The following is a 22,619-nucleotide window of genomic DNA, read 5'->3' on the forward strand; positions in this document are numbered from 1 at the left end:
CTGCACACAAACATAAACAATCCGTGCGCGAGATAGACAATGACTTTGTCACTCTACAATGCACGCCTGATGTACCCATATGTGGTCGCGCCAAAACAGAAATTGAAGAATGAAAGGTGGACTATGCACATACTTAAATAGACGGCCAAAAGATGGCAGGAAGGGGCTTTATAAAGCTATGAAACACAGGTATACTGCGCACCCAAATGGGTACGCACAGTTCTTGATTTCGAACAAACGTACGACCCCGTATGGGGACGTGTAGCTCAACAATTTTACTACTCTCACGTACCCATATGGGGTCGCATGGCACTCAGCGTGTTAATTAAGCTTAATTAAGGCAACGGCCACTTCCTTCCCATTCCTAGGCGTTCCCTGTCCCATCGTCACCATAAGACCTATCTGTGTCGGTGCAACATAAAGCAACTAGGAAAACAAAACAAAAAAAAAGAAAAAAGTGCAAGAATGACAATATGTTTTCGAACCGGGTTCGTGCCATGGTTTTCGAAAATATTGGCGAGCCTAAAATAGTGTCCTCTCTCCAGAACATTTTCAGATCTGGTTTTTGAATTATTCCAGTTACAAACATTAGTCCTAAAAACTTTTTCATTTCATTTACGTCGATTGGTTTCCACATCTGAAAAATAGAATATTTAGTGAATGGACACGGTGCTGCACAAATAACTTGTTCCGTGTAAAGGAGTGTCTTGTGGCATACACATTCAAGGAAATCGTCATTTACAAATAAATTGACGAAAGACATAATTTCATTGCTTTTTTTATGTCAATATTTAATCCTACCTGGCCAGTGAACTTGTATGCAGGCGGGCAATAAGACGGATGCTATCGGTTATTTGAATGTGCTGAAAGTGCATTGTTGGATGCGCTTGTGAATGGTTGACTGTTGAGAAAGCTCTTGCATTATTGTAGTGATAAACTAGTTAAAACCCATTGAAATTATTTAAATTTTGTGTGCGTGTGTGTGCGTGTGCGCGCGTGCGTGCGTGCGGTAGAAATTGGGAGTAGTGATATTTATTTGAAAAATGAAATTGCGTATTGCTTTTAGTGCCAAGAGTGTCCGAGGTCATGTTTGGCTCGCCAGGTGCAGGTCTTAATACAAATATAAATGGTCCGTTATTGGACATTATAAATTTTCCAGCTAACTCATTCCTGGTTGCCAGCGTTTTGCCCCCGTGTGCTAGGTTGGGCTCGTCGGTTGGTACCTAGCACACCTACCAAGACGCATGGCTAGTGCATACTGTGGAGGCCACTGCGTAGGCTACGTGAAGCCACCGGCAGTGATAATGCGCTGTGAGAGACTTTGTCTCACTATCAAAAATTGATGCCTACTTGGCCATCAGATGATACAGATGTTGATTCCCATAGGGAATCTGAAATATTTGTCCCGATTGAGTAAAATTATAATACCAATATAAATGGTCCGTTATTGGACATTATAGATTTTCCAGCTAACTCATTCCTGGTTGCCAGCGTTTCGCTCCCGTGTGCTAGGTTGGGCTCGTCAGTTGGTACCTAGCACTCCTACCAAGACGCATGGCTAGTGCATACCGTGGAGGCCACTGCGTAGGCTACTTGAAGCCACCGGCAGTGCCAATGCACTATGAGTGACTTGTCTCACTATCAAAAATTGATGCCTGCTTGGCCATCAGATGATACAGATGTTGATTCCCATAGGGAATCTGAAATATTTGTCCGGAATGAGTAAATTTATAATACCAATATAAATGGTCCGTTATTGGACATTATAAATTTTCCAGCTAACTCATTCCTGGTTGCCAGAGTTTCGCCCCCGTGTGCTAGGTTGGGCTCGTCAGTTGGTACCTAGCACACCTACCAAGAAGCATGGCTAGTGCATACTGTGGAGGCCACTGTGTAGGCTATGTGAAACCACCGGCAGTGCCAATGCACTATGAGAGACTTTGTCTCACTATCAAACATTGATGCCTGCTTGACCATCAGATGATACAGATGTTGATTCCCATAGGGAACCTGAAATATTAGGCCCCATTTATGTTGATATTATAAATTTACTCATTGGGACAAATATTTCAGTTTCCCTATGGCAGGGATGGCGAACCTTATCCAACTAGTGTGCCATTTTAAGTCTGGTTTATTGTTCTCAACTGTTGACTGAGCCACTTGTTATTTTCCTTTAAGAAACGGCTACAACCTACAACCTCCCCCACCCCGCCCCCCCTGATCCGCGACTTCCTTTCCAAATTCCAATTATGTTTCATAATATTTATTTATTCATTTATGTATTTACTGATTTATTTACTTTTTAGATATATATCTTGTAAATATATTTGATTGCATGTTCCATGGTCGTACTTTGCAAATACTGCTAAAATACTTTTTTTTTAATGTAAGTGTTTAGAATACTTAATATTGTTTGTAAAAATATAAAAAATAAGCTCCCGTTGTAATATACTTCGTCATTAAATATTATTACTGGGCGAGTTGGTCGCACGGTTGGGGTGCGCAGCTGTCAGCTTGCATTCGGGAAATAGTGGGTTCGAGCCCCACTGTCGGCAGCCCTGAAGCTGGTTTCCGTGGTTTCCCAATTCCACACCAGGCAAATGTTGGGGCTGTACCTCAATTAAGGCCACGGCCGCTTCCTTCCTGCTCGTAAGCCTTTCCTCTCCTATCGTCACCATAAAACCTATCTGTGTCGGTGCGACGTGAAACAAATTGTAAGAAAATAAATATTAGATATAAAATTCAAAAATACTAATATTGCCAATGGACTTCACTTCCTCCTTTAGCTTAATTATCTTTTCATGTTGTCGTAGTACGTATGCCCAACAATTTTACTTATTTCTCGCTCATAACATCTCCACAAGAAAATCGGAAAAAACAGCTATCCTCGCTTTTAAGGTCACATCCATGCTTTCATCAAAACATACTGCATACATCTGGGAGTTATCCAAATTAGCTTTCAATTGCTCCGAAACTTCTTCACACATCCTTATTATTCTATCCTTGACTGCAGTTGAGCTGGCTGGCATTCCTTTAATTCTGATAATTATTTATTGTTTGTTAGGGAAGTTCTCAAATAATGTGTCAGACGTCAATGAGAACTCACCGTCAGAAAGCGGTTTCCCATGCATGTTGTACTATGCAGTGAGACAGATATAACAGCCATGCTGATATTATTCCTAGAGTGGAAATATGATACAAAAGAACTAGTCTGTTTTGTGTAAAGTTCGATATTTTGTGATACGAACTCTCTTCCTTCTTCATTTGGCATGGAACAAACATTTGAATGATTAGTCTCGAAACGGCGCTTTACATTAAATATGGGGAATACAATTGTATTCGAACGCAGGTAATACATCTTTCTATCAGTCAAAATTCCCTTGTCCACTGTTCTTCAAAGATCCGGTCACTACCTTCACTACATCTTTCTATCAGTCAAAATTCCCTTGTCCACTGTTCTTCAAAGATCCGGTCACTACCTTTGTTGGGGGACCACTGTTGCTCATGTCCGTAGGTTTAACCTTAAATTACCCTACACATGTCCCCCGGGTGGTGCTAAGTGAGCAACATCAGAATAAGATGAGACCGAACTGTCGTATACGACCTCCCGGTCAAGGAAAATGGAGAAGAATCATACCTAGAGGCCCTTCTCAGGGCCCTCAAGTTCGTAACATTGGCCCTTCAATGAAAATATGCCAGCTTAACATCGAGGGCATAAGCAGAGCAAAGTGTGAACACCTAGCAAAGATTCTCAAAGAACACCAGACTCATATCATCCTGCTTCAAGAAACCCACACGGAAAATGATCTCCAGCTGCAATCCAGAGGGAGAATTCCAGGATTTAAATTAGTGTCCGCAGTTAATCACGCAAAGTATGGGATTGCCACCTATGTGAGGAGTGATATTACCCACTATCAAGTCTTGCCATCCTTCTCAGATAATGAAATATTTACTACCTCAATCAAAGTTTGTGATTTGACAGTAGTTAACGTATATAAACCTCCTGGAACTCCCTGGCCGTCTCCACCAATTCCATCTCTGCAAAATCCAAGTATAATTGCAGGCGACTTCAACAGCCATCACACACTATGGGGATACAAAGAGAATGACAGTAATGGGGAAAAGCTCACTGACTGGATGGAAACTGAAAACCTTAAGCTTATCTATGATGCCAAGGATAAGGCTTCCTTCTCTTCTGCACGATGGAACAAAGAATACACCCCGGATCTCTGTTTTGTAACGCAGTCACAACACCCACTCAGCAACATACGACGCACAGTGCTCAACAAATTTCCTCACAGTCAGCACAGACCAATAATTATCCAGTCTGGATTGCTTGTGCCCATCGTTCACTCCTGCCCGAAAAAGAGATGGAATTTAAAAAAAGCCAATTGGGAAGAATTTTCTAAACAGATTGACTCCAACCTGCGATGGATAAGACCTATTCATAGTAACTACAGCAGATTCATCGGTGTGGTTAAAAGTGCAGCAAAACGATGTATCCCAAGAGGATATCGTAAACAATACATCCCCGGCTGGAACGAGGAGAGTGAAAGGCTCTTCAAAGAATTTGAGGCCAATGGTGACCCAGATACAGCTTCGGAACTGTTACAATCCCTAGATGAAAATAGGAAGAGAATTTGGCAAGAAACAGTAGAGTCCCTAGACTTCACTCACTCCAGCAGAGAAGCTTGGAGCCTGATCAGGAAATTGGACACACCAAATAGCAAAATTAGACCGAAAACAAGCATCAGTCTAGACGACATGGCCAAGCATATGATCTGTACCTCAAAGGTCTCAGTTGAAAAGCATCATAGAAGGCACGTAAAGCACCTCCTGAAGGAAAAGAAACATTCGGCTCAACGATCCTCTGAATTCTCTGCCCCATTTCAACTACAAGAAACTAAGCAGGCCTTAGAAAGTCTAAAACCTGGCAAAGTGGCAGGCGCTGATGGTATATATCCAGAGTTCCTTCTTCATCTTGGACCAGCTGCTGCTAAATGGCTTACTAACTTCTTCACAAACATACTAGAGACAGGTAACCTACCTTCAGTCTTCAAGAAAACAAAAATAATAGCTGTATTGAAAACATCTAAGGACCCAACAAAAGTTGAGAGTTACCGGCCAATAGCACTACTCAGTGTTACAATGAAGCTTATGGAAAGGCTGATATATAACAGGATTTTTGCGACAATAAACCAGCATATTCCAGTCGAGCAAGCTGGATTTAGACTTGGACGAGGATGTGAAGAATAGGTTTTAGCACTAGTTACCCATATTGAAAATGGATTTGAGAACAAAATGGTAAGCACGGCCGTCTTCTTAGATCTGACAGCTGCATATGACACCGTGTGGCAAGATAAGCTCCTTCTCAAATTTATCAGCATCATCCCTTGTCTGAAACTCTCCACATTACTCAGTAACATGCTGAGTAATAGGTACTTCCAGATTTTTTCCGAAGACTCCAGAAGTAAAGTACATAAGATAAATGGCGGACTCCCTCAGGGCTCTGTATTGGCCCCTCTTCTATTCAACCTGTACACACATGACCTTCCTGTAACTAAATCCAGAAAATTCATCTACGCAGATGACATCGCATTGGTTGCCCAACATCAACGCTTCGATGAGTCTGAGTCGACGCTTACATCAGACTTAAAGATTCTAGACAGTTACTTTTATCACAACAACCTTAGACCAAACCCCAAGAAAACTGTTGTGTCTACCTTCCATTTGCGGAATAGAAGTGCTGGGTACAAACCAACCATACCATTCAAAGGAGAGAATCTGCAGTATTGTAGTAACCCAAAATACCTGGGAGTCACCCTGGACAGGTCCTTGACCTACAAGAATCACCTCTATAATGTGTCAGCCAAGATCAAGACCAGAAATAACATCCTCCAAAAGCTGGCAGGTACATCCTGGGGTGCTAATGCCCAAGTCCTGAGATCCACTGCTCTTGCACTCTCTTATTCCGTCGCTGAATATTGCTGCTCTACCTGGCTTAACAGTGCTCACACTGGATTAGTAGACACCCAGCTGAACCAAGCAATGCGTATCATTACAGGATGCATCCGACCAACTAACACACACTGGCTTCCCACCCTAAGCCACATACCACCTCCATCCCTAAGAAGATCACAGTCACTGCTTAACTTGTGGAAGAAAATTGAAAACAATCCTCACCTTCCTATTCATTCTGACATAGCAGCTTCCCCAGCTAAACGACTGAAATCCAGACACCCTTCTTGGCGTACTGCAATGAATTTACAGGACACCTCCTTTAATGTATCGGACACCTGGAAAGAACAATGGCAACAGCAATCCGCATTACCACATCACCACATCATTGAGAACCCATGCAAGTGCCCAGATGGTTTTTCTCTTCCCAGACGGCAGTGGAGGATGCTAAATCGAATTAGGACCGGCCAAGGTAGATGTGGAGCCACTCTCTTCAAATGGGGATGGAAGACATCACCGCAATGTGACTGCGGACAAGGGGAACAGACAGTGGAACACCTTGCATTTGAGTGTCCTTTGCGTAGTTACAGAGGCTCTATTGAGGACTTAAACTGTGTCTCAAACGAAGCTCTTCTCTGGCTATTAAATTTTGACATGGAACTTTAGTTACGAGCTTGAGATGGTAGTTGTATATATTGTAAATAATATTGTATTCATCATACGCTAAATAAATAATAACTACCTTTGTTAAGTTTCTGTTCTTTTCGGCAGTGAAAACATGTTTGAAAGGTCCGTATACAAAGCCACCAGAAAACGACCCTTATCTCACTTGACTTTTAGACCTATCAGTGTAGCAGTGTTGCCATATTGCACGTCCAAATGGAACAAGTATTTATATTTTCGATATTTATTTCTTACACGGGAAACACTATAAGATATGTATTGTCTGTAGTACAAGAGTATATAAAAACATTATTATGTGCATGTGGTGTGCCACCGAAATCATGTACGCGTCACCTAGTGTCACCTAGTGACACGCGTGGCATAGGTTCGCCATCCCTGCCCTATGGGAATCAACATCTATATCACATATTATATTTCAAAATATAGTTAGTATACTCAAAAAATCACTCCCACTACAAGTAAAAACATGTGGACACAGTATAAGCAATGCAATTCTGTATCTGTATCTAAGACTGATCAAAGAGCATGTAGTACTTGGAAAAACTTCCACCTGGTTAGATGTCGAGGAGATATCTTGCTGTTTGTTCTCGAATATTGAATCCAGAAATTTGGTCTGGTCTGGAGGATCATGTTCTCTTAAATGTCTTCTCCACCATATGGAAAAGAACAGAAGATGCTTTAACTTAATGCCGAACCCACATGTATGTGTTTCTGTATGCCTTTCCTCATCCACCAAACCTGTACATACAAGCTGTATCTAAATTATACCAACAAAAAATCAAGGATGCTCTTCGTGTTTTATAAAAAACAGTGGCCCAATTGAATTGGCAGAGAAAATGAGATTACTTTTTTATTTCCGGGTGCGCGATTCAAATTGATGAACTCACTGTATTAGCTGTGCCAGAGCGCATACTGCTGCCTGCTGCTGTGCTTCTGGGAAGGGAGGAGAAGTGGGGTGATAATGCTCTGCACGAATGAACAAGTTTCTTCATATGATTCACGCAGAATTGTCCTTGTCTCTTACGGGCAATTTGTCTATTAAGCAGCCAAAATTGTGATCACAACATAAGAATACACGGTAATTATGACACATAATGCACCCAATCATTTCTCGTCTTGTCTGTTGGTCTCAGTAACGCTCTTTATTACACACTGACAGAGCAAATGCAACACCAAGAAGGAGTGGTCAGAACTTTATGCCAATTGCAGGGTAGACTGACGTCACTGAGGTATGCTCATGATGTGAAATGCGCCGCTGTGCTGCGCACGTAGCGAACGATAAATGGGACACGGTGTTGGCGAATGGCCCTCTTCGTACTGTGATTTCTCAGCCGACAGTCATTGTAGAACGTGTTGTCGTGTGCCACAGGACACGTGTATAGCTAAGAATTCCAGGCCGCCGTCAACGGAGGCATTTCCAGCAGACAGACGACTTTACGAGGGGTATGGTGATCGGGCTGAGAAGGGCAGGTTGGTCGCTTCGTCAAATCGCAGCCAATACCCATAGGGATGTGTCCACGGTGCAGCGCCTGTGGCGAAGATGGTTGGCGCAGGGACATGTGGCACGTGCGAGGGGTCCAGGCGCAGCCCGAGTGACGTCAGCATGTGAGGATCGGCGCATCCGCCGCCAAGCGGTGGCAGCCCCGCACGCCACGTCAACCGCCATTCTTCAGCATGTGCAAGACACCCTGGCTGTTCCAATATCGACCAGAACAATTTCCCGTCGATTGGTTGAAGGAGGCCTGCACTCCCGGCGTCCGCTCAGAAGACTACCATTGACTCCACAGCATAGACGTGCACGCCTGGCATGGTGCCGGGCTAGAGCGACTTGGATGAGGGAATGGCGGAACGTCGTGTTCTCCGATGAGTCACGCTTCTGTTCTGTCAGTGATAGTCACCGCAGACGAGTATGGCGTCGGCGTGGAGAAAGGTCAAATCCAGCAGTAACTGTGGAGCGCCCTACCGCTAGAAAACGCGGCATCATGGTTTGGGGCGCTATTGCGTATGATTCCACGTCACCTCTAGTGCGTATTCAAGGCACGTTAAATGCCCACCGCTACGTGCAGCATGTGCTGCGGCCGGTGGCACTCCCGTACCTTCAGGGGCTGCCCAATGCTCTGTTTCAGCAGGATAATGCCCGCCCCCACACTGCTTGCATCTCCCAACAGGCTCTACGAGGTGTACAGATGCTTCCGTGGCCAGCGTACTCTCCGGATCTCTCACCAATCGAACACGTGTGGGATCTCATTGGACGCCGTTTGCAAACTCTGCCCCAGCCTCGTACGGACGACCAACTGTGGCAAATGGTTGACAGAGAATGGAGAACCATCCCTCAGGACACCATCCGCACTCTTATTGACTCTGTACCTCGACGTGTTTCTGCGTGCATCGCCGCTCGCGGTGGTCCTACATCCTACTGAGTCGATGCCGTGCGCATTGTGTAACCTGCATATCGGTTTGAAATAAATATCAATTATTCATCCGTGCCGTCTCTGTTTTTTCCCCAACTTTCATCCCTTTCGAACCACTCCTCCTTGGTGTTGCATTGTCACTGTCAGTCAGTGTATTTAACAAGCGTGAAGATGCATCGCTGCTGCCACTTGATCGTGCATACATTTACTCACAACATTGAGAGAGGAATGAAATACTGAATAAAGAAACAATGCACCGAATAGTTTTATTACAGTAAATGTTCAATATTCCACCTTTCTACTTTGATCTTCACATAAAAAGAGAAGCCCAAATGCAGAGGCCATTTAACTGTCCCACCATGGCTTACCCATCTCGCTGGAATAATCATTTAAGTTCTCTGTGACACGGCAAGTGAAATGCAATGGAGTGCCATTATGGCACAACCAAATACCCAGAGGGACATCTTCTGATAATCTAGGCAGTGATTCTACCAGAAAAACGGCAGCGTTCCTCACCGTTCAGACAAGTGGGAAGGACATGCTGCCCAAGCAAATAGTCACCAACAATGCTGGACCAAATATTGACACTAAACAGATGCTGAAATGTGCGCACTGCTGTCACATGAGGGTTTTCTTCCTCCCTCCTTCATGCAGTCGTCCACCAATGGACACGAAGGTTGCATGATGACGTTGGCGGTGATTAGGTTTTCGGCTGCCATAAATCACTGTGGCTCCTTTCCTGTTTACAATGAATCAATAACAGTAAATTTCCACCTTTTTGATACTTATATTTGCTTTAAGAAAATCAGTCAATCATATACAGTACATGTTCCATTCCATTTGGAACATCTTCAGCTGTATTACAACACTTAGTTGAAATTACAAAGTATTTATCTTCTTAAGAACATCTTAATAAGTACCTTGTTTTACTTAAAATCTATGTGAATTAAAAAAATTGAAATAAATTAAAATCAATGTGGATGGTTGAATGGGGTGGTGAAATGGGAGGGAAATGGATTTACTTATTTTAGCCTATTTTAAAACTATATCTATTCATTGGAACAGATGTTGTAAAAAATGTTTTTGTTTCCAGCACTTTTCACTATGATATATGATATTCTGCTTGTCTACTAATAAATTGCAATTCTTTCCTGTTGCCATTTACTGTGCCATAGGCTAGGTGTATATCAGCCATTTCTTTGTTGGTGCATCAGAACAGAGCCATTCTCACCAATTTATACCGCAAACTTAGTAGCCATTGTAGACAGAAAAGTCTACTGGAGCTGGGAGTGGTGGTGATGATTATTGTTTTAAGAGGAAGTACAACTAGGCAACCATATGTTGTTTTTTTCTTTTGCAAATGTTCATGATTTTGATTATACCCATACCGGAATCACCAGTCCTGTATTACATTTTGGTAAAAGTATCACTGAGCAGAGTAGCCGTTCATGTTAACATGCTATGGTTATGCAGCCAAGCTCTGCATTCGGGAGGCAAGTGGATTCGAACCCCATCGTCAGCTGTCCTGAGAGTGTTTTTCCTTTTTCATTTCCAACCAGATGCCAGGATAGTTTTTGGGAATATTTAGTAGCTGGATTGTAAATAAATGGAGTGTGATTGTATCTGTATTTCATGTTTCTACAATATTGCACCCAATTTATTTATAATTTTGGAGAGCAAATAAGTTATCTTACGGTATGTTAAGTGTTATACTTCTCAGTCTAAAATTATACTGGTAAATCATTGGTCTAAAAGTGTGTGCATGGGTAATTGTTATTTTTACAGATGAGCCCAAGGATCATATCTGTTCATCTAGTACATTACCCATCACACAGCTACCATCTGCACCCACTCATCTAGCTGGAACATCGGCTAATTTTGAAGACCTGAAAGAATTTTTCAACAATGTTTATCGGATGAAAATACTAGAATTTGCTAAGAAATTATCACCCAGTAACCAGGTAATGCAACTATCTTATATATTTCTCTTGACAACTGCTTCGCTTGACATTACCAATCAATGCTTGGGAAATTTTTTCAATTATTGTGTGACCTGACATGAGAAGCAAAATATTGCTGACCTAAGAAGATAATCACTAAGGGAAAAAGTACCGTATTTACGCGAATAATCCCCGCCACCGAATAATCCCCACACCCTAACTTTAGGTAGGCTTATTTTGAAAAAAAGAAATGCCAACTTTGACGCAGAAACCGCATCCCAATCTCGTGCCTCAATTATTTTTTTTTAAATGTGCGGGTATTTACGCGAATAATCCCCGCCACCGTATTTACGCAAATAATACCCGCCACCGAATAATCCCGCACCCGAAATTTAGGAAGGCTGATTTTGAAAAAAAAAATGCCAACATTGACACAAATAAAACCCGCATCCCAATTTCGTGCCCCAAATGTTTAAAAAATGTGCGGGTATTATTTGCGTAAATACGGTACTTTCACAAGACTAAAATAAGATCATATTAGTTTAATACAAAAATTATCATTCATTTATTAAAGAAATGTGTTACATTTATTCAAGTTTTTGATTATCACTATCTGAAACACATTTAGATTCTTAATCATCTATTCCAAACCAACCCTTATTAGAGGTATAAAGAAGAAGGGAGTGTAATTGCTGAGCAGTCTGTTAGCATTTCCTGGATGAATGTGGAAAAAACAGCGAAATTACTTGTCACACCAAAATTAAGCTTTCGATCTAAGACTGGACCTGAATGGAATGATCATGCGAGACTGATATGTGACCCATTGTGCAGAAAGGGACCTAGCCAGAATTTTCATTTTGGAGATTTTTTTGGTTCTAAAGTTGGCATAAGATACTGAGCATTTTTAAAAAGTGTTTATGCTTGTACGTGCAATACTTCTAAAGATATTAATTATTGACTGTTCCTATTGAGAACACTTGTATTTTGAGAAAAAGGCAATTCCAGCTTTCATTAATTTCTTTTAACTAATTGTATATTCATGACATCAAGCAGTGAAGACTTGAACTGTTGCATAACTTAGTTTGTTAAGAAGACCTATAGGTAGCGCAAGAAGTCAAAATCTGACCATAAGACCTATCTGTGTCAGTGCAACGTAAAGCCAGTTGTGTTAAAAAAGAAAGTCGAAACATAGATGTGCAATTTTTATACCCCCCAGACACTTTTGTTCAGCTCTGCTGTAAAATTTCCATTGCCAAATTTGGGTCTCCTTCACATCCTTTATTTTCAATACAAAAATCAGATTTTAAAATTTCATCCCATAATTGTTGCATGTTCAGATTTTATTCATCAAGCTGCTTAAAAGGTAAATGGAACTGCAGTGTAAATTGCATATGAATGCACATTTTAAATGCATATATTGCCTATGGGCAGTTTAACAATACAGTCACGTTTGCAAGATGTTGCACAATGTATGAATAAATAAATAAATAACACCGGTATACGTACGAAGCATGGCTTATTGGTAGTTTCATAATGTGTTCGCGACACAATGTACAAATTATTCACCAGTGCAATATTAAGAGTTCTTATTTGAAATACGTAAGACTGTAAGTTATCGCTTGGCGGCAAAGGCGCCAGGAGATACCGGCATCACACAACTTGTTTTCTACTACAGCTTTCAAAGCCTTTCAACCAGGGATGTCCTGGTATCAGAATGTGTAGGCAAATTGCAACAAAATGTGTCACTGAGAATCTAATTCACAAAAAAAAAGTTAATATTTGTTTTTATCAATGTTTTTTCTTAACATTGTCATGTAACCAGCCACCTGTGGCCACATTCTTGTGGTCTGCTATTATAATACATAATCGAGCGTTCCGGTATTGGGAAATTTATGACTGGTACACCCATGCTTGTAACCCTTGTACTTCACCTGAAGTGAGCCTTTCCATGTCCTGGGGGTATGTAGGTTTTTCCATTTTCCTATTTATTAGGTAGGCTACTCTCACAGAAGTGTCGGCTGCTCTGGAATGTACAGATGCATGTGTTTGTGAGTAACGTGATTTCTGTAGACATGTGTGCATGAGAATTTTTTTATTTTGTAAATTTGTATTTCACAACAATGAAAATTTTTTGCAAGTGTAATATTTTTACTTTAATGCTCAAATCAGTGACAATTGACTCAAGAACATTTTCATTTTTATTTTGAGATTGGAGAAACATTTGCTGAACTGTTGCGAATAAATTATGAATATTGATTTGGACTATTTTATTTATTTTGATGTATATATGTATTACATGCACCTTAAACTTATATCATATACATATTTGAGTAATACAATACTGGTACTAAAAAAATATTTGCATAATAGTCACACTCTACTACTTTTTCAAAAATTTTGGGATGATTGTGTGCTGAAATACGGTATGTAGACGCAACACGTCTTATGCAATGAGTAGTACTTTGAGACAGAGACAGATTGAGTGAGCATGCATGGTAAAGAAGGAGAGTGAATGAAAAAAATAGACATACTTGTGCTAATCGTTCAAAGATGGCAGTACATAGGCATTGCATTAGTTTGAGTGTGGTGTAGCTTACAGTTCACTCTTAATTATAACATAATTCCATGTCTTTGATAGTAAAATGAAATGTTCATTGATAACTTTTCACCATTCATTTGTAATTGCTTTGTTCTCATTAAACGAAAACTTGAATTGTAATAATATTATAAATTAAATTGAAAAGACAATAACACTTACCTTCGTAATGCTCCTTTTAAAATGCCCTGTATCCCCTGTGGGTGGGGGACGCAGACGAAGAATACACCCACCGTATCCCCTGCCTCTCGTGTGAGACAACTAAAAGGGTGACCAAGGAATGACAACACTAGAACCATGAGACTACTTGTGATTAGTACCATTATGTGTGGAACTCCATGGGTCAACGTTAGTTGCGACTAGTACCACCTTGTGAAGAAAACCTTGGATCTACGTTACCTAGCAGCAGTACCATTATGCGAGAAACACTACAGATCTGGGCGTTGCTTGTGATAAGTGTCATTGTGTGTATTCCACCGAGGCGGCGTGCTCGGTTGCATAGAGAAATATCTAGGGAGAGTAAGTGGCAAGCACTGCGCTCGAATGTATTGATTCCCCTGTGTTCAGAATGGGTCTGCATTACCTAAGAGTAGTACCAATATATGAGGAATACCATGGGTCTACGTTGCCTATGATTAGTACTCCTATATGAGAAACACCATGGGTTTGGCTGGCACCCGTAATTATTTTTAAAATTCCCCCTATTTGCTCTACTTAACATCTGGACAACATTCACACTTTTTTCATTTGTGCTTAGTGAATCTCATAAGAGGTAATCTCCAAGGTCTGGAATGTGGGTTAGGATATTCTTATCTGTAAGCATTGTCCTTGCCACTCGAGCAGTCTTTTAGATGATCATTTATCACTAAAAATAAGATCTTACAAAACTCACTAATTCAAAAAGTAATTTATTTACACTGTTTACACCCACATTGGAGCACCAAAATCAAACCTTATACAACAAAGTCTTCAAAGAATAAGTTTAGCTTTGAAAACTTGACAACTTTCCTTTCCCAAAACTCTTCATTCTGGATGATCTTGCGGCCTGTTCGTCTGAAGATATAACATACTGCTTACGCTGCAATATTTTTAGTGATAGTGTTGTTGTTATTTAGAATCCGTTTCTCTTCTCTATTTTCAATTTGATCTTTAGTAATTTTCAATTCATCTAAATCCATTTGTATTTCCTTAAACCATCTGTTTTTTGTTTTATTATTCCAAAGAAATCAAAAAGTTGTTACAGGAGTCTAGTATTTGGTAAGTGGTATGTGTCCAAAGAATGAAATTCACCATTTTTGCATCATGTGTAATTGTCCAAAGAATTCTTCTATCAACTTTCTGCAGTTTGTCTGTTGTTGATTGTGTATTCAGTTTAAATAATGTTTCAGTTGCATATGTTGCTTCTCGCTTAATGATGAAGTAATAATGTCAAAATTTAGCATTAGTCATTAGTGTCTTGTAACTCGGCCAGGTAATTTGTTGTGCTCGTCTCAATTTTTGAGTTCTACTATCTATTGGTGCCTTTTCGTTAGCATTCCAAGTTATAATCTCACCAAGATATTTAAAATTGTCTACAACCTTTATTTTATGAGTATTATTTAACATAATATGTGAAGTGTCAACTTGAAAAGATGGCATCATTTCCGTTTTCTCAAAAGAAATTTTTAACCCAACCTTCGCTTCTAATCGTTCCAATTCCTGTACTTGAAATTGAGCTTCTTCAATACAATTTGCTAATAATGCTAGATCATCAGCAAATGCGAGACAATTTTAACAGTCGGTGGACATACCTTATTCCATTCATACATAATTTTTTCCAGCCCACAATTAAACAACAACGGGGATAATCCATCTCCCTATCGAAGACCCGTATGAATTTCAAATGGCTCAGAGATTTCATTTCTGAACCTAACTTAGATTTTGTATTTCTAAGAGTGACCGCAATACGGTTAACAAGTTTCCGATGTAAACTGAATTCAGTAAGGATATGCAATAATAATTCATGATGGATACTATCATAAGCTTTTTGAAAATCAACAAAAGTGATCACTAAACCACCCTGATATTCACCAAATTCACTATCAAGTTGTTCATGAATTCTGGCATACAGAAATCTTTAAAAAAATCTTGTAAGTGATATCCAGCAAAGAAATTCCTCGATAATTACTAGGATCTGATCTGTCACCTTCTTTGTGTAGAGGGTGTATAATTGCAGCATTCCATTCTTCAGTCATTTTTCAGTATTGCATATGTCAATGAGATGTTCATGTAAATTCCAAATAGTCTATACATTTGCATTCTTCCAAAGTTCTGCTATTAGTTGATTCTCTCCCGCAGCTTTAAAAATTTTAAGTGAATCAATAGCTGCATGCACTTTATCGTAAACTGGTGATATGATCTTTTCCAGAGGTGTTTTACTTCTGGGATACAGATCACATGCAAAATAATCTTCAGGTTCATCACTATTAAGCAGTGTTATGAAGTATTCAGCCAAAATTATTGCATTGTCATAAATCATTATGAGCCACCTTTCCATTCGTATCCTTCATCAGAAGAGTAGAGGTGTATAATTTGTTTGGTATTGTTTAAATGTCCTATAATAGTTTCTTGTTATGGTGATTGAAAGCTTCATCAATAGATTTTAATATTTTCTTCGGATGGTTCCTTTTAACCCTTCTGATTTCTCTGGCTGTTAATTGTCTAGCATTGATTAATTCTTCCCTAGAACTTTCAGTTTTTTGTTGCTGGTCATTCAACCAAGCTTTATGCTGGTGTAGTATTGCTATATCACACTCTTCATTCCACCATGCCTATTTTTTTCATTTTTAATGGGAGCAACTTCTTCTGCTAAGGCTTTCAATTTGTGAACAGTGGTCCCCAAGTTGTCACTTAAAAACGTTATGGATTTCTGAAAGTATACTGGATTATTAATGACTGAACTAGGATCATACATTCTTTTCCTAATGAATTTTTGCAGTTTATTTTTCCTTTTAGGAGTTTAATTTTATTTTAATCTTTGAGATGTAATGATATGAATCAACATCAACACCACGAAGAACCTTTACATTATAAATTTCTTTATGAAATTTACAATCCATGGCCACATGATCTATCTGAGCCTCACCTAACTTAACATATTTCCAAGTCATTAATTTGTGTGGTTTTCTTTTAAACCTTGTCATCTCCAAAATTAGTCCATAGTTAATACGAAATTCAATTAACCGTTCACCATTCTTGTTTGTCAATTTATGTGCTGGCCATCGCCCCACCACTACACGAAATCTCTTCTCACGTCCAATCTTTGCATTGAAATCTCCAAGTAAAATTTTAATATTAGTATCAGGTATATTCGTTACCAATTGGTCAAGTTCATCCCAAAATTGATCCATTCCCTCCTTGTCAGTTCTGTTGGTTTTTTTTTTTTTTTTTTCATTTGTTGGTGCATGAACATTTATCACTGTGTATATCTTGCTTTCCACTCTAATAGTTAACAATGCTACTCGTGGGGAATTTGAGGAAAAATCAATAATGGAATCTAGAATTCTATTGTGTACCAGGAAACCAACTCTGAATTGAGGAACATTCCTCATAACTCTCTCACCTGGAGGTCCTTTATAGAGATGATACCCACCTGATTCAATTGGGTTCTGATCAGTATTGCATAATTCTTGAAGAGCTGTGATCACAATTTTGTGTTGATCCAAAATATCAATTAGATGCTTTAACTTACCAACCTTCATCAATGAATTGATATTTAATGTTGCCATATATGAGAACTTTCCTGGCTTGTAGAACTTAAGTACATTCTTAGTTTGATTAGTCTGCATGATTGTTCATTGTGTCTCCAGGCGCTCCGACTCGCCTTAATCTTCTGACACCCCACCGTATCCGAATGGTGTCTTCGCTTGGGTGATTATATAAAAACTGTCCAAACAAGTGGATTCCTTCAATAGAAGACTCCCCATACTAGGTTGATTGTCTGATCAATGATCAAGAGTCTGACCATGGTCAGCGTTTACAATTCCAGATGTGATCTGGAAAGGTAATGAATGAAATATGATATGAAGAAAAACAAGATTGTGGAGAGTGTTTGGTCTGCGAGAGCTATTTTATTTCGCTCAAGTCTGCCGACAAATCGGTGAGGACCCCCATCCACCACCTGGGACGCGCCACGTCGGAGTATCACCTCTCCGCCTGCTTCGACACTAGTATGTTCGTGGTCAAAAAAGTAATAATAATAATAAAATGATTGGTATGGTAGGCAGACCATTTAATGCTGGTTAAGAACCCTTACATAGTTTTTGAAAGAATTGCAATACAAGAAATAATAATAATGTTGGTAATAACAGTGATAATACTAACTGAACACTAGGAGTAAACCAGCTGAAGGGGAAGTGCAACGTGTCACTGATCTGACCAGGTTGGGGGGCGTGATATAATTGGAGGGACTGGTAGCCTGTTTGTATACGAGCCAATGAAAGAGTAACTATTTTATAAAAGCCTCTCATTGTATGCTGGAGTGGAGGCAAGGCAGGACTTGTTTAAGTTCCGAATTTTAAATTCTCAGGTGTTTAGACAGAAATAAACATAAATATTTCCAAATATTGAGTGTGACTCAATAGAATCTGATGGTGTTCTTTTAGAAATGAAATGTGTCATTCTTTGTTTAATAGTGTGTATTTTTATTCCTTGCTTAATGGTGTGCATTTTACAGGTTTATTTTAGTGTAATATTTATATTGAACTTGTGTGTTTGACAGACTGAAAAGCACCTATTACAAGATACCTATTAGAATCATTCTGTATTGATGGTTTTCACTTTACGAAGGAAAACTGAATATGTCCTCTTATTCAATACATAACACAACTCCATCATTAGATGGAGTATTAATTGTCAAACATGTTTTGACTCATTTGAGCTATCTTCAGTGAAAAAAGGGGCTTGAAGTTATTTACATAATAGAGTCTAAAAATGTGTTAAAAACATAATGAAGGAAAGAAATGAAAAACCAAAGAGACATGACAGAAATAAAAGCAATTTAATATATACACATTTCTATCATCAGATGGAGTAATAATCAACTCGTTTGAGACATCTTCAGTGAAAAAACGTTAACATTTTTATACAATTCAAGCTAAAAGTGTGTTAAAACCTGTGAAGAAAAGAATGAAAACAAATGAGATAAGATGGAAAGGAACAATAAGTGTTTATAGTGAGGTTGTGGAACTCTTAGTCTAAAAATTTTGCAGTGTGATATAATTAAAAAAACAGGAAGAAATCACTGTGTTAAAAATTCAAAATTGACAGTCTGTCTCTGTAGTCATCATCACGAATAGTTAAAAGGGGACCGAAAAACTTGAGAATCTACACATGCCGGGTGAAATGTATGTGACACGTGATGGAAAACCACCTATGAAGTTCAAATTTTAGAATATTAGCACTCTTGAAAGGCCTGATCTTCTCAATTTTAGCGTTCCCGTTCTCAGTGATTGTTTCCAATGTTGGCTAGGTGTGTTTGCATTATTGTTTAAATAGTCAGGAGAGCAGCGAAAAAATTGAGAAGCTGTGTTAGAGAAGATAACAGATGCATGGTAAACTGTATGTGACCATAGTGGAAATCGTCAACGAAGTTCAAATCTGTAATGAAAAAAATGAGATTGTATGAGAAACTTGGGCTGATAAGTAAAAATGAAAAATAAGTGTGAAGAAACTTTAAACTTACTTATTAAGTTGTTGTCCTCATTCTATAACAACAATAATTCAACAGCTTCATCAAACTTCCATAATACTCTTCAATAGTATAAATTATTTACAATCAACGTTTTATAAAATATATTGTCATCGAAGAAGAACACAACAGCTCTCCAACCTTCACGTCAGAAAACCATACCAACGTTGAGAATTTCCACCCATCATCATCTCTGCAACTTTCTTTTTACAAATTAGGCCAACTATAAACATATGGTGAACTTTTTGTCAACGCAATCTTGCCGAATAAATCTAAAATAACCTACGAAATGTTGACCAATAAATATCACGGACAAACGCATGCCAACGTCAAGTAACTTTTGTCAAGCAATTGGAATGTTTTTCCTTCATATTTTTTATACTAAGCTGTATATTTTGACTTATATCTTTTTACCATATATTTAGCAGTTATTTGACCTACATTTCAAACTTTGACTACGGCTTTAAGCCATCAACTGTCTTTTATAGTCACATGACGCCTTCATTTTTAAATGTACCTCTTATGAATCTACCAGTTTTTATGTATCAATTGTTTGTATTATATATTCTCATTGAACTGATTTCATATGCCTTCCACTTTGTATTAGACATCTATTAATGACTACGGCTTTAAGCCGTACAATCTTACGGCGTCCTAATTAACAAAGAACTACATATGTGTTTATCATTTTATTAGATCTATAGTTATTTCATTGAACATTTTATATGTACTACCTTTGAATCCACTAGTTTTTAGTATCATTTGAATGTAATGTATATTCTCATAGAACTGATATTTTATGCCTTCCACTATATATTAGACATCTATTAATGACTACGGCTTCAAGCCACCTTCTTTTACTATAGTACAATCAAACAAGTCCTATTCAACAAAGAACTACATATGTTTTTATCAATATATTAGATTTTTAGTTACTTCATGAACATGTTTATAACTAACGTAAATCTTACCTCTCTTATAATCATCAAACACATTTTTGAATATCTTTAACCAGATGCCTGGTAAAATAATAAGGTTTTTGATAATGACTGAAGATGCCTCACAGCGAGAGGCAAAACATGTCTCATCTGAATAATGTTTTAAAGTAAATGCCAACTTCTTGTAATGTATTGAATAGGTGGAAATAAACAAAAGATATTATCCTATATACAGTTTATGAAACTTTCAATACGGATGAAAAATGATTTTCATCACTTGTAATAAGTATTAGAGTATTCGAGGCCTAGGGGGTTTTTAACTTTCACGCCCTTCGTGGCCCTTGTGTTTTTTTGGCCGATACCTTCATTTTTCGAAGTGTTGGATCCCTTCCATATTTTTTCTGTGATTACTGTTATATAGAGATTGGTTACCTAGTCATACTTCCTTTTAAAACGTTAAAGCGTTCAAGTTTAATGGCAAATTTTATAATTTGAGCAGATTTAATCTGCGCAGAAATGCAGTAATTGCGATGCGACCCAAGAATTTAATGTAATGGAGTTTAATATACACAACTGGCAAAAACAGAATGAAACTCTCCCTTTGGAAGTGAATGTCCCTATCTCAGAAGATGCCAAAGATTATGAAGAAAATCTTTCCATAGATTTCCACAGGAGAGCAGTTGAGAACTTGATAGCAGTGATGATGAATACTGAGATAAAGTTTACTGGTTTGTTTAAAATATTCAGTAAACAGTTTCAGGTATACTCGTTAATAAGAAATATGCATATTACATGATGAGTGCTGGTGGATGGCCTATTACTTTTCTTTTTCTGAGCAGTGAATTGGAAGTGGAAACAGCTGAGGAGCATATTCGGCTACAAATGAAATCTTACAAACAAAACTTTTTTTTTTTGCTAGGGGCTTTACGTCGCACCGACACAGATAGGTCTTATGGCGACGACAAAACCTTTTTCAGTATTCAATAAAATGTTATGCAATGTAACAAGATGCAATCTTGTATGCAAAATATGAGGCCTTATTATTTTTTTAAAGTATTTTAATTCTAATAAAGTTTGATATACTAGCTTCCCACATATATCTTGCACCCCTTGTTTTTAAGCTCAATTTCCAGGTAGGAAGGGTGATATATACGCAAGTAAATACTGTTTAATTTTTAATACTGTAACATGTCTGGTTATTACTGTAATCAGGGAATCACATAGCTAACGTCCATAAATTAAAGAAAAAGGTCAAAAACAATGACTTAATAATAACAAAAGCCGACAAAGGAAACGCTACCGTATTCATGGACAAAAGTGACTATATCAATAAAGCAAAAATGTTTTTTACAGAAAACAACTTCATAACATCTAAGAAGGATTCAACAAATAAAATACAAAGAGATCTGAAAACCATTATTAAGAACGTTTCATTTTTGTTTAATGACCTTGAAAAATCCAAAATGATTATCATGAATCCGAAGCTTCCCACAGCGAAAGCGCTACCCAAGATCCATAAAGCAGACGTCCCCATAAGACCCATTATTCAATTTCAGAGATAGTCCGACTTATAAAGTATCTCAGTTCATTCACAAATTCCTTAAATCACACTATCATTTTCAAGCCAATACGTCGGGTGAAAAATTCTATGGAATTTTGCAATAAAATTAAGTACTTTAATTTGTAAAAACACCACACATTTCATTAATTTGATATTACTAACATGTATGCTAATATGCCTGTTAACAACACCATACAATTGATTAAGAACAAATCTTTCCCAATTCAGTAAATTAAGTATTGGCAAAATAGAAGAATTTATTCAGATTCTGAAATTCACATTGAATAACAATTTCTTCCCTTTCAATAATGTCATTTACCAACAGATGGGTCTTCCTATGGGGTCTCTGGCTTCAGGGATCCTTGTGGATATTTACATCGATCATTTAGAACATTCTCACGTCATTGGTAAGATTAACGGCATTCAACACTGGGCACACTATGTGGATGACACGTTTGTTATTTTAGACTCTCGTATTACTAGCAGTAATATGGTATTTGAACTTCTCAACTCCAGCTCAGCATATAAAATTCACCATAGAGTCAGAAAACAATAATGCCCTTAATTACCTGGATTTAACCATTACGTGCAACTACAATAACATTATATTCTTTAATATATACAGAAAGCCCACCCATACCATCAATACCATCCAACAAACTTCTCTGCACCCAGACATACACAAGAAAGCAGCTTACAATAGTATGGTACTCAGGGGATTAACTGTTCCTTTACCTTGCAAGAATTACAAAAAGGAAATTAATACTATTTACAATATTGCAAACTACCTCAATAGAACCTTC

At 38.4% G+C, this 22,619-nt stretch overlaps 1 protein-coding gene across 1 annotated transcript in view; it reads left to right on the plus strand.

Moving 5' to 3' along the window:
- LOC136871679 (retinoblastoma-like protein 1) overlaps positions 1-22,619 on the plus strand; it is a 114,231-nt gene that overhangs the window by 83,187 nt on the left and 8,425 nt on the right. Inside the window, exon 11 of the mRNA XM_067145177.2 lies at positions 10,839-11,014. Within this exon, the coding sequence (XP_067001278.2) occupies positions 10,839-11,014 (176 nt within the window). The remainder of the gene's footprint in view (positions 1-10,838; positions 11,015-22,619) is intronic.

This window comes from Anabrus simplex, chromosome 4, assembly GCF_040414725.1.
Source record: "Anabrus simplex isolate iqAnaSimp1 chromosome 4, ASM4041472v1, whole genome shotgun sequence".
Classification (NCBI taxonomy): Eukaryota; Metazoa; Arthropoda; class Insecta; order Orthoptera; family Tettigoniidae; genus Anabrus; species Anabrus simplex.